Below are 13,213 nucleotides of genomic sequence, written 5' to 3'. Positions count from 1 at the left end.
GATCTGCAATCCTCTCCAAGTGAAATTATCCAGCAACTACAAATCCATCATTCGCCGCATCATTCAGTGAGCATTTATGATCGACATGACGCCACACGGAGGACACAGGGGAGGATTCTGCTCTCGCGGAACTCACAACCAGTCCGGTGGGCAGAGGGGTGCATACCTGTAAGTGACTGCTCCGTACTCCCCGGCCAAGGCCACTCGACTAGCTGGGACTAGCTCCTGGCTCATTGTGTTCAAGATGGCTTCACTGGAAGAGCCTGCCTGGAACACAATCATGAATTCAGGGTTACATGGACTAGAGCAAGTCCGAGTCTTCCTTGTAATCTGGAACAGACAGCTACTGCCTAGAATTTTTAAAAAAAAATCTTAAAGTAATCTCTATACCCAACGTGGGGCTTGAACACACAACTCCAAGATCAGGAGTCACATGCTCCACAACTGAGCCAGCCAGGTGCCTCTAGAATTGGTTTTGACATTCAAGATAGGGGCAAGCCAAGCCTAGTCTCTCCTGAGAGGGAAGAGATACTGTCCCCCACCACCTCCCAGGGGGCTGCCACACCCCACCTCAATCTCCGGGCAGCTCAGGTGCCCAGGGCAGGAAGGGATCTTTCTCACTGCCATCAATGCCTCCGGTCCCCACCAGGCTCAAAACTGGCCACTGGAACACAAAGACTCCCCCTGGCAGGCTGCCTTCAGCAGACAGGCAGAGATGGACAAACTCGCCCTGGATAAAGTGGTGCTGAATCACAGGACAGCCCTCCCCACCCCTCCAGTAGAAAGAGCCAAACTCGAGGAAAAACACCCTATTTCCTCGTTTCATTATGAATGGCACTCACGCCCTGTGGAACCTGTTAGGAACCCTACAGGAATTAAGTCTTTTAGCTTTTGTGAGCACAGTAGGTGCCATGCCCATCAGTGGAGGTTTGATGCCAACACTGGATGTTTCCCAGGCCAAGCACTTGGCTACCTGTTAGCTATTAGCCAGTTGGGAAGGGCAATAGTCTAATAACCTTCATCCCCCAGATCAAAACAAGAAACTGCGTTCGTGGGGCACCCGGCTGGCTCAGTCAGTGGAGCGTGCAACTCTGGATCTCAGGGTTGTTGAGTTCAAGCCCCACGTTGGATGTGAAGATTACTTGAAAATAAAATCTTTAAAAAAGAAAGAAAGAAACTGCATTCTTTAATGTCCAGCATGAGCTGTGTCCCATTCTTAGGCTTGGACGGATGCTCTGGGAAGAAGAAAGAACATTAGGTCTTAATTAATTTTCTAAACCCATCTATATAGTGAAAAGGGAAAGAAATTAGACAGAAATCTGTTTTTGTGGAGGGAAAAAACTCAATTTCCCAAAGCTTTGCGTCCTTCCAGAGTTGAGGGCAGGGAGGTGACAAGCAAGCCTGTGATCTGGAGGTGAGGCTAAAGGGGGAGTCTGGAGGACAGGCGTGTGGCCTCTCCTCTCGAGTGAGGCAGGTCAGGGCAAAGAGGGAGGGTGGCGGTAAACTGCGCACCTGAATCCAGCTAATGGACCAGCACTGACAAATGAGAACCCAGGTGCTCAGGCTCTTGCCGCCCGTGTGTGGTGCACAGACCAGAAGCACGGGCATCACCAGGGACCTTGTGAGAAAGGCAGCATCTCAGCCCCGACCCCAGACCAGCTGACCAGAATCTGCCTTTTAACCCGATCCCCAGGCGATTCGCCGACTGTCACAATTTGAGGAGCCTGTACTGTGGAGACTCCGCCCATCTACTTCCCGGTAAAGGGCACTATCGGGTCCACCAAGACTGGCGTTTTGAGAAACGCCCAACCCAAAGGCGAAAGGCCCCCTCCTCACCGAGATGTTCCACATCATCTTGATGGCTAAGGGAAAGCCGGTGGCCCGGGAAGCCGGCTCCTCTTCCTGGGGAGCGGTATCTGGGCCTCTGCCAGGAAGCCCGGTGCTCCTTGCCACCTGCAGGCTCTGGGGCAGCACAGGCACGGTGGCTTCGTACACAGCTGCGCTGCAACCCTTGCCAATGGGCTGTCCTATCACATACTCCTCCAGCCGGAAGCCCTGCCAGCATCGGGTGTCCAGTGGGTCCGGGAGCAGCTTGTTTTTCTGGGTGAAAATTGCCTGTGAGGAACAAAACAGGCGCAATGAGCCAAGGTGCCTAATAAAGCTCAAGTAAAGGGAAGTCGGGGGAGTGGGGGAGAGGCAGAGCCAGGCAAGGTCTTCACCGACAGGATCAAGAGCTAATAAAAGCACAACCAAACTGGGTTTTACTGCTCATCCTGGGCTCAGGCCACCTACCTTTCTCTCCCGTTATTCGGAAGAACGTTTTCTCAAACTTTGTACCTTCGCTGGAAACAGAGACGGCCCAACACAGAACACTTGTTAGTTAAGAGGCCAAAACTTCTAAATTCTGCAGCTGGCACACCTTGCCTGTTGAGCTCCCGGCACAATCTCAGAGGCTTCTGGTCTCAGAGACCACTCTCTGTCGTGCAAGGACCCTGACAGGCAGCTGCCACTGGGTGGTTCTCGGGAGCTGTGGACGGGCAGCTCTCCTTCGGTGTTCAGAGGAATCCGAGGGTGGTGTTTGGGCAAGTCTGTGTCTGCTACTAATGCCGTCGCAAAGGGTTTTGGAGGCTTTGTATGGGCTGCCAGCCCGGCGGCCGGATCTGCCCGATTGTTCCCCCTGGGCAATCAAACAGTCTGATTTCTGGTGTCCTGGGCCATGGGCACTGGCTGCCTCCTTGGGTTCCAACACGGCTCTAATAATCCTAAACTGCCTGAAGTCTACCTCAAGTGTGCAGTTTGCAGGGCTTCAGGAGAAAGGGCAGTGTTAGGGAATGGGAATAGGAGAAAATTGGAAACCTTAGTTTGGAGAATCATAACCAGACACTGGAGGAAATCAGAATTCACAATCCAGCCCAGTTTAAGAGGCAAATAACAAACATCCAAACACAGTTAATCTAACGTCCACAAAGGTCTGATTTTTTTTTCCTAAAATCACCCCCACTTCCACCAAAGATAACCAAATTAAGACTCCAGCTTTAACAACGTTGGGCTAATTATTTCCATGAGCGCTGCAAGAGTGACTAGCCATATAGAGTTTGCCTTTTTTTTTTTTTTTTTTTTTTTTTTTTTAAATCTGCTTTGCTGGAACTTCTCAAAGAATTTCAGACTGAACTTTTTTTTTTTTAATTTTTTTTTTTTTTAACGTTTATTTATTTTTTTGGGACAGAGAGAGACCGAGCATGAACGGGGGAGGGGCAGAGAGAGAGAGGGAGACACAGAATCAGAAACAGGCTCCAGGCTCTGAGCCATCAGCCCAGAGCCCGACGCGGGGCTCGAACTCACAGACCGCGAGATCGTGACCTGGCTGAAGTCGGACGCTTAACCGACTGCGCCACCCAGGCGCCCCTCAGACTGAACTTTTAATAACCTCTCAGGGCTAAGAAGCCAAGCCAAGTACTTGCCATCAGACTCTATCTGCAATACCTATAGATTCGGGTAAGTTCCTCTCTTCTTGAGGTCCCTAAAATATCCTGAGGTTCCTGCACCTGCCAGAAAATGACCTGCTGGGAACTCTGTAAGTAAGTACAAAGCTGATTTTTCCAAGGCACTTCATTGGCTCCAAAACGTCAGCCTTAGTTCCTTAAAGTTGTCTGCTCATATCTGAGTCAATGCACGTCTCCCTCAAATATGATAGTCCAGTCAAAGCCCTGATAATATAACCAATGTTTCCAAATGTGTCCTGTCCTAAGAACAGATTCTTACTGAACGTATACAAATACATACATTGCCATGAAAATATAAGAATGCTCACTGAGAGTTTCCGAATCTGGAGGGATCAGGTGGGGAGAAAAAGGTAAATGTATCATGTTTGTTTACAAAGGGATTATTCTACCAAATTTCTGCAAGTCATAATAGCTTAAGAGAAAAACACTTTCCTTAAATCTGGAAGAGCAAACATTAGAGAACCAGCAGCGTTTCAATCAAGAGTAATTATCTTCCTCAATTCATTCAGTCCCATGTTACTAATTCTTGCTCTGTTTGAATGGTTTTCCTGTTAGTTCCAGAAGTTCTTACTCAGTTTGGCTTTATCACCTTACTGGTATGAGAGACCCGTATTTGTCAAAAGTCCTTCCCATGAATCTCCTTAAGCTGAAACCCATCTGTAATAGCATCAGAGTAAAACAATAACTATAAATGACAGAAAACTAAAAAAATGGCCATGGTTTTTCTGTGACACACAACACTTTAATAATTGGAATTACAAATGATGACATTACCCCAGGACATATCAAAACCTTAGGAATTTTATACAGTTTCTGGAAGAGTTATAGCATCCACTCATACAATCTAAGGTTTATCCTCATTTATTTGACAGTGCTTCCCATGTAATTTGACATACCAAATAAACAAGCCTAATTAGTAAAAAAAAAAAAAAAAAAGATTTCATTTAGAAGTTGAATCTTGGGAAGTTGGTCAGAAATATCAGAAGGCTTTACTTACTATTATTTTTTTTAAGTTTATTTATTTGATAGAGCGTGAGCACGAGCGGGGGAAGGACGGGGGGGGGGGGGGGGAGGGACAGAGAATCCCAAACAGGCTCCCAATGTGGGGCTTGAACTCTCCAACTGTGAGATCATGACTGAGCTAAAATCCAGAGTCAGATGTGTAACTGTAACCACCTGAGCCACCCAGGCACCCCAGTATTTATGTTTGAGAGAGAGGGAGAGAGTGCATGAACTCTCGAGTGGGGGAGGGGCAGAGAGAGAGGGGGACCTGAGACTCTGAAGCAGGTGCTGATCTGTCAGTGCAAAGCCTGATGTGGGGCTCAAACCATGAGATCATGACCTGAGCCCACGTTGGATGCTCAACCAACTGAGCCACCCAGACGCCCCAGAAAACTGTCGTTTGTAACAGGAAAACCAAATTCTAATCTTATATTGATGTACTTCTGATAGCAAAACTCATTCATTCCAACAAGGCAAATTTTTGAAAAATGGTATGTAGTCCCTCCTTTGTCCCTCCCTGTCACTGCCCATGTTGACATACACTTACTGAGACGGGGCCATCCAGGGTGCTGCATGGAGCTGAGTCCTTGTGCTGGGATGTGCTGACCAGAACCCCCATCAGGAATGAAGGACCCTCAGCTGGTGGGCATGCTGCTAATGGTTCTTAGCTCTCAGGGCTCACGAGCGAGGGCGTTGACTGAAGACACCTGCCTTGTCCAGGCCATGCCCTCTTCCCAGGCGGTCTCATCTAATGGCCATTTAGTACAAGTGTATGAAAGTCCAGCCCTCTGCCCCAGTTTAGGCTGGTTCTAAAGAGGAACCCAACTTTTGGAAACTCCTCAGAGAGTCAGCTGAGGCTTCTGTTGAGGTTGTGTCACTGCTCAACCTCTGCCTGATCCTGTTCTCTCAACCAGCCTTCTCTTCCCCAGGTGTCGACCACTCCCTAAAAAACTTCTTTATGCACTCATCTCTGTAATCTTAGTCCCGACCGTGCACAAAATTCCTTTCCAAAGATTTCCTTCTCACAAATCTTCTACAACTTCTTAAAATCAGGTTTTGTCCTAAGTTTTCCTTCTTTAAATAACCAGTCTCAATTCCCTTGTATACAGAGTTGTTTCCCTTAATAGAAGCCAAAAAGAAACCCATGTTAGTTCTCAGTGATTATGTTTAGATTACCAAAACACTTTATAACATGAACCTATTGACTTGCAGTAAACACAGGCAGAACAAACAACAGTTGTACCTCCTACGTCTACTACTGGAAACTTTAAAAACACGTCCATTTTAATTAAACCAACAACCCTGAATTAGCTTTAATATTGAATATTTTCCCAACTCACATGAACTTAAAAGTGTTTTTCTCAGTTTTGGAATGCCTAATTCTTACAAGCACTTGCCTTTAAACCAACTACATTGACCTCTTTGTCAAATTAATTTTAGTAGCACCATCCACAGGTAGAGAAAAAAATCTCACATTTACAACACACATGGAAACACATACAGATACACAAGCAGGATGCAAACAAAATCTGGGCCGCCTGGGTGGCTCAGTCAGTTGAGTGTCCGACTCTTGATTTTGGCTCAGGTCATGATCTCACGGTTGAGCTCTGAGCTGAGCATGGAGCCTGCTTGGGATATTCTGTCTGTCTGTCTGTCTGTCTCTTTCTCTCTCTCTCCTCCCACCCCCTTAAAATAAATAAGTAAACATTAAAAAAAAGATGCAAACAAAATCTTAAAGGCCCAGTTTCCAAATATATCATAATTTATGGATCCACTGATCGGTCATTTTTCTCCAGTCTAATGAATACTGTGGGAAAGCAGTGTTGCAAAGCAAGAACTGCCCAATTTTGGAGAATACAGACCAAAGGGCTGCATTCAGGGATCAAATTCACTTTCCATTTTCCGATCAGAATACGGCTGGTTTTGTCCAAAGATACCAAAAGCTGCAGCAACAAACAAACCAAATGAAGCACTGAGTGCCTCTGGGAGCACTGGTTCCTGCCCCAAAGCCAAGGCTTCGTTGTCTGACCCAAACAGCTTCCTAGTCAACTTTCAGACAAGGGGGCGCAGAGATCCACACCAAAGCCCCCTGTTTGGAGGCACCCAATGGGAAGAGGAAATGCGCTCACCTGCCCTTGCATGTCAAGTACTCATCAAGAGGCGTGTCCACCCGAAGCCGAAAACCATTTCCTCGCTGCAAAAGTTAAATTGGGTCCCCAAGGCTGGCAGTGCCCAGTTGGGGTTGGGCTCTGGGGACAGTCCCTAGGACAAAGAGCCTAGACAGTCGCTTGGACTGGTCACCACACTCCCAGAACTGGCTGGGGGCTGAGGAACCACAGGCAGAGAGCTCCCGTTGGCTCACAGCAAAATCAGTCACTGAGACAGTCAATGTGCAGCAAGGAAAGGGTTTTTTCAAGAGGCCACCTGAGTCTGAGACAAGAACCCAAGCCTCAAATCCAGCTATCCAGAGGAAGAGAGTCAGGGATATTTAAAGACCAGAGGAGGGGCGCCTGGGTGGCTCAGTCGGGTGAGCATCCAACTCTTGATTTTGGCTCAGGTCATGATCTCACAGTTCGTGGGATCGAGCCCCATGTCAGGCTCTGTGGTGACAGCACAGAGCCTGCTTGGGATTCTCTCTCTCCCTCTGTCCCTCCCCTATAAGCGTGCTCTCACTCAAAGCAAATAAACATTTAAAAATAATAAAGGCAAGTGGAAAAGGTCTGGGTAAAAGGTTGCTGTTGTGTTTATTAGTCCCATTAACCCTCTGGTTACCAGTTTCACATTCACACATCACTCTTCTGTTCAAACACCTAACAGCTTACTCAGCACCTTGGCTGGGTGCTTCCTATTTGTGAAAACTTTCACAGGACTCATCTGCCCACAAGCGCCTTTCATATGCCTCTCTCTGGACCTGATTCCATTGTGTTGTTCCACTTTGTTTATTTAGCCCGACTCATCCATCAAGTCCCAACTGGAGCTCCTCCCTCTTCGATAACCAGCCTGGACATCTAGCCTGCAGCAACCTGTCCTTCTGGAGGATTCCTACAACGCTTCGTATCTATAAGCTAATTCATGATAACTTTTAACTTAAGGAAGAAAGGAAGGAAGGAAAGAAGGGAAGAAGAAACATAGAAAAGAAAGACGATCTCACTGTGCCAACTGGTTTCTAAACTCCATAGAGCAGAACCGATGTTCTGTAATCTTTTATCAACCATGGCTTTAAGAATGAGACTCACAAGAAGTTACAAAAAAAACCCCAAAAAACTACAAAGTGTCCTCTGTCCCTTCAGTTGCCTCCCATGGTGACATCTTATAAAGCAGCGATACAATATCAAAACTGGGAACGTGAATTGGTGCAGTGCTATCAACTAGACCACAGACCTTACTCAGTTTTTACCATCTTTTAAAACCTGCATTCATTCGTGAGTGTGCAGTTCTATGCAAGTTTTTGAACAGGTGAAGTTTAATATAAAGAATTATTGACTTGGGGCACCTGGGTGGCTCAGTCGGTTAAGCGTCTAACTTCAGCTCAGGTCATGATCGCGTAGCTGTGGGTTCGAGCCCCGCATCAGGCTCTGTGCTGACAGCTCGGAGCCTGGAGCCTGCTTCCAATTCTGTGTCTCCCTGTGTCTCTCTGCCCCTTCCCCACTCACACACTCTCCCTCTCAAAATAAATAAACATTAAAAAAATTATATAAAAAAAGAATTATTGACTTTAACAGCAAATTGAAATAACAAGGGATTCACTGATAAGGTGCCTTGGTATTTACTGGAAATCCCCTTTCTGTGGAGACTCATTCGCAGGGAGGTGGCTGAGTGGAGGCACTCCTCTCCGAAACTGCCTGGGGGCTGGGGGCGCCAGGCGAAGCAGCTGAGCGCCTGACACCTCGGGAGTCACCTGCTGGGGTGGCCCCGCGCGCAATGCAGGTAACGAGAGCCGGCAAAGCAAGCACACCCTCAGGGAACCAGCAAGCCGAAGCCTTTCCTCCCGTAATCCCTCTGGTGCCCTCTACTGACAAGTCATGTCACACACCTAGCAAAGGAAAACAAGTTCAAAGGCCCAGGTCAATTCTCGCAGAGCAACAAGCCGAACTGGAGCTGAGTCAATAAATCGATAAGTGGGAACACCATGGAACTTGGGGCGTTACCGGCATCCAGTGAATCGGGCTGCTACAGCGTGCGGTGAGCTGAGCAGTCTCACACAGGAAAGAACCATCCCCGTAATGGTGCCAGTAGCACCCCTGTATCAGCCAGGGTCCCGGCAGGAGACAGTAGCACACTCAAACAAGGACGGATACTCTGAGAAGAGTCTCTTGACATGGTTGTGGACAGGTGTGGGGAAACCGGGGGAGAGCACAGATCCCTGGGGCTGCTTACCTCCCCCAGGTCTGGAGAGGCAGGAGGCTTGTGAGACCCAGGAGAGAAGCATGGTGGAAAGAGCTGCCTGACAGGATGACCGGGGCTGTGACCTTTCAGCACAGGGTGCAGCCGGCCAGAGGCCCTGAGATGGGGAATTAATACCCCAAACCCACGCTCTCCCCTCTGGCCTGCTGGTGCCACAACCCACTCCAGCCCCCATGTCGAGTGAGCCCAGATGGAAGCCAGGAGTTTGGAGAGCCATCGGACTCTCCACCGGGCCCCGCTGAGGTCCGGCTTGATGGGGAGGGGGTCGAGGGCTGGGCGGAGATGGGGCTGGCTGTGTCCCGACGCTGCTCCTCCAGCCCCAACCTGAGCCCTGTGCCCAGTCAGCCCCCAGAACCTCATATTTGGACAGCACTTCCTCCAACAAGTTCCGATGAGGGCCGGGTTGGACACAGCAGGGAGGTCTGAGACGTCCAGGCCCTGGTAGCTGATGGCACAGCCACTGGCATGGCAGCCTCTACAGGCAACACCTGAAACTCCAAGACCTCAAGAGAGAAATGGCCATGTTCGTTTGACCACATCCACTCCTTGTCTCGAAACGTGGCAGCGCCCCCTGCGTCAGGACGAAATGGGCACCTTCCAAGTATGCTCCTTGATGCAGGTGAAGGGTCCAGTTTTCTGAGGCACCTTCAACACCTGCTGTCAGGACAGGTGTTCTCGCAGAGCCTCCACGTCACACAAGCGGTCAGCCAGGAACTGGAGCAGCGGCCTTTCCTTCTTCTGATTGCCCTCCAGGGCCACCGCCCTGCTCAGGCCACAGATGCCCCCAGGACTCCCATGACAGACCAGGGCCGCCAGGTGCAGGGACTCTTAAAGCCCCCAAACTCTTCCTTCAGTCTCCCTCCAGTCTTCTCTTAGCCTGCTCCGATTCTGCCCTGGGCGCCGCCACCGCGCCGGGATGAGGTCAGCTCTATGCAGTTTTATTCCACGTACAGATTCGTGTAGTCACCACCACGATCAAGACTCAGAACTGTGCCATCACTGAAGAACCTCTTTGTGCTACCTTTTTGTATCTGCACCTCCCCTCGCCACCCCCGTCCTCTGGCAACCACTGATCTGTTCCCCATCTCTATAGTTTTGTCACTTTAAGAACATTATATAAATGGGAGCGCCTGGGTGGCTCAGTCGGTTGAGCGTCCGACTTCAGCTCAGGTCATGATCTCACGGTCCGGTCCGTGAGTTCAAGCCCCGCGATGGACTCTGTGCTGACAGCTTGGAGCCTGGAGCCTGCTTCGGATTCTGTGTCTCCCTCTCTCTCTGCCCCTCCCCTGCTCATGCTCTGTCTCTGTCTCAAAAATAAATAAAAACACTAAAAAAAAAAAAAAAAAAGGAATGTTATATAAATGGAGTCACACAGTATATACCCCTTTGGGACCTTTTTCACTAGGCATAATATCCTTGAGGTTGTTACCTGTATCAATAGTTGATGCCTGGTTATTGCTTAATGTTCACCGTACGGCTGTACCAGAGTTTAACAATTCACCTGCCGAAGGATGTGCGGATTGTTTTTAATATTTTGCTACTGTGAATAATGCTGCTATGCCTATTTACTATTTAAATCATTTTTAAATGTACAGTTCCATGGCACTAAGCACATTCACCTGGTTGTGCCACCATCACCACCATCCATCACCATGACTCTCTTCATCTGGCAAAACTGAAGCTCTATATACACTCAACATTAACTTCCCATTCCCTCCTCCCTCCAGTCCCTGGTAGCCACCATTCCACTTTCTGTCTCTGTGAATTGACTAAGTATTTCATATGAGTGGAATCATACAATATCTGTCCTGTTGTTGTGTGTGTTTTTTGAAGTAGGCTTCATACCCAACCAGGGGCTTGAACTCACGACCCTGAGATCAAGACCTGACATCAAGAGTTGGATCTTGTTGGGGGGTGGGGAGGGGGGAGGGGCGCCTGGGTGCAAGTCGGTTGAGCACGTGACTCTTGATTTCCGCTTACGTCATGATCCGAGGGTCGTGGGATGGAGCCCCACGTCGGGCTCCGTGCTGAGTGTGGAGACTGCTTAAGATTCTTTTTCTTTTCTTTCTTTCCCTTTCTTTCCTTTCTCTTTTGTTTTCTTTCTTTCCTTCTTTTTCTTTCCTTCCTTCCCCTCTCTCTGCTCCTCTCCCCCACAAGCACTCTCTCTCTAAGAGAAAAACAAAGGTCGGACTCTTGGGGTATCTGGCTGGCTCTGTCGGTAAAGCATGTGACTCCTGATATCGGGGGTTGTAGGACTGAGCCCCACATTGGGTGTAGAGATTACTTAAAAAAAAATCTGAAAACGAAGAGTCCAACACCTAAGCGACAGAGACTCCTAGGCATCCCAACACCTATCCTTTTGTAATTGGCTTATTTCACTTAGCATAATGTTCTCAAGTTTCATGCATGTTCTACCACGTGTCAGAATTTCTTTTCAAGGCTGAATAATACTCCATTGTATTTAGATACCACACTTTGTTTATCCATTCATCCATCCATGGATATGTGGGCTGCTTCCGTCTTCCGACTATTGTGAACAACGCTGCTGTGAACATGGGGGTACAAACATCTGCTCAAGTCTCTGCTTTCAGTTCTTTTGGGCACATACCCAGAAGCGGAATTGCTGAATCAAATGAGAAATCTATTTGTAATTGTTTGGGAACTGCCATACTGTTTTCCACATCTACATCTCCTGCTGACAAGGACAGCAGCTGGGGACTAGGCCAGACATCACCTGTCACCCAAACTGGCCAGAGCTCAAACATGAGACACTCTGGTGATGGATGAGTCAGGAGAACTGGAACAAGGGCTGGAAACCAGAAAACACGGCAGACATTGCCCAGTCCTTGCCCAGCTGTGTCCCTGGGCAAGTCACACTATCTTCCCTGACCTCCACCCTAAGCTGTACAATGCAGGCACTGTAGTAACGCAGTGAGTGGTTTCAAATCCCAGGAAGAAGACTGAACCCCCTGGAAGAAATGGGAATTCGGCCAGTGGATGGCCTTCAGACTTGAACCACAACAATGGCTCTTCCTGGGTCTCCCGCCTACCTAACTACCCCACAGATTCTGGATGTGCCAGCCTCCGGAATTGCAGAGACAACTCCTTAAAACAAATCTCTCTGTTTATAAACACATGCTATTGGTTCTGTCTCTCTGCAGATGCCTAATACAGATTTTGGTTGAACAGAAACACAGATCTCTGAGCTATTTTAAGCATTTGAAAAGCTCAACTCCCACCCCCACCCCCACCCCATATTCAGTGGCTCCTGATAAATTTACACAGGTTAACTAAAAACTGTTAGGTCCTGTTTTCTACCGCTGTTCATAGTTTTTACTTTGGCTTCAGCTATGTCACTAACTTGGCTAAACTGTGGAGGCTTAGGTTTAAGGCACGGGCCTTGGAGAGTCAGACTTTGGGTACTGGCCTCTATTAGCTGTGTGCCTTTGAGCAAATTACTCCACCTCTCTGAGTACTTTTCCCCATCCATAAACTGAGGATGACAGCTACCTCAGGAACAGAAGTGCTATGATTTAACTGTCATTACATTTTAGAAAATTAAACACAGAACCATTAGCCCTGGTGCAGCGGGAGCTATAATTAGCAGCATAACGACGAAAAGGTGCTGTTTGAGGAAGGGAAAATGTGAGGTGCTGGCTCCATATCAGGAGATCAGTATCACCGCAAATGAACCTTCACTGGTCATTTCCAACGAATTTCCAGCTCTGACAGAGGTAGAGCTTGACCCGCCGCGGCCCCAGGCAGCAGGTGATCCCAGCCCCGCCCCTCGCCCCGCCCCCACATTAGCCCCGCCCCCGGCCGGCGCCCACCTGGATCTCCTGACAGGCCGACGCCGCCCGCCGGCCCTCCGCCTGCTTCTCCTCGATGAGGCCCAGGCCCAGACCGAAGGCCAGAAACACGGCCCGGCCGCAAGGGCCCGCGCCACCCCGGGCCCGCACCGCGAACTGCCGCTGGAGCCGCGCCGCCAGCCCGACCACCGACTGGCGGAAGAAGCGGTAGCGGTTGGGCAGCCCGAGCCCGAGCCTGCGCGGCTCCGCGCCGGGTCCCGCGGTCTGACCCCGGCGTTCTCCGCGGCCCCATCCCGCCGCGGGGCCCGGCCGCTCGGGCCGTCCCCAGCCATAGGCCGGGCCAGGCTTGGCCGTGAAACGCAGCAGTAGCGCTCGACCCAGCTGTAGGCCCCGGCCCAGCGCCTGTCGCACCGCCATGGCGGCACCGCGACCCGGTCCCCCAGCCGCAGGCCTCCGGGACGCCGCGCACCACAACAAACTTCAGGGACGGCGCCT

The 13,213-nt window shown here is 49.5% G+C and overlaps 1 protein-coding gene and 1 pseudogene across 2 annotated transcripts in view; both read right to left on the bottom strand.

Annotated features, from left to right (window-relative positions):
- PINK1 (PTEN induced kinase 1) overlaps nucleotides 1–13,213 on the bottom strand; it is a 27,103-nt gene extending 13,890 nt beyond the window's left edge. For both annotated transcript variants that reach the window (XM_086715880.1, XM_086715879.1), the window contains exons 1-3: nucleotides 12,740–13,213; nucleotides 1,837–2,115; nucleotides 167–267 (exon numbers count right to left, since the gene is read on the bottom strand). In XM_086715880.1, the coding sequence (XP_086572006.1) occupies nucleotides 167–267; nucleotides 1,837–2,115; nucleotides 12,740–13,135 (776 nt within the window). In that variant the 5' untranslated portion in view covers nucleotides 13,136–13,213. The remainder of the gene's footprint in view (nucleotides 1–166; nucleotides 268–1,836; nucleotides 2,116–12,739) is intronic.
- LOC112862112 (distal membrane-arm assembly complex protein 2 pseudogene) lies at nucleotides 8,968–10,544 on the bottom strand (annotated as a pseudogene).

The sequence above is a fragment of the Puma concolor genome, chromosome C1, assembly GCF_028749965.1.
Source record: "Puma concolor isolate L17-30 chromosome C1, mPumCon1.1.hap2, whole genome shotgun sequence".
NCBI lineage: Eukaryota > Metazoa > Chordata > Mammalia > Carnivora > Felidae > Puma > Puma concolor.
The sequence above is the reverse complement of the archived record's forward strand: the minus strand, read 5'-3'. Positions and strand labels throughout refer to the sequence as shown.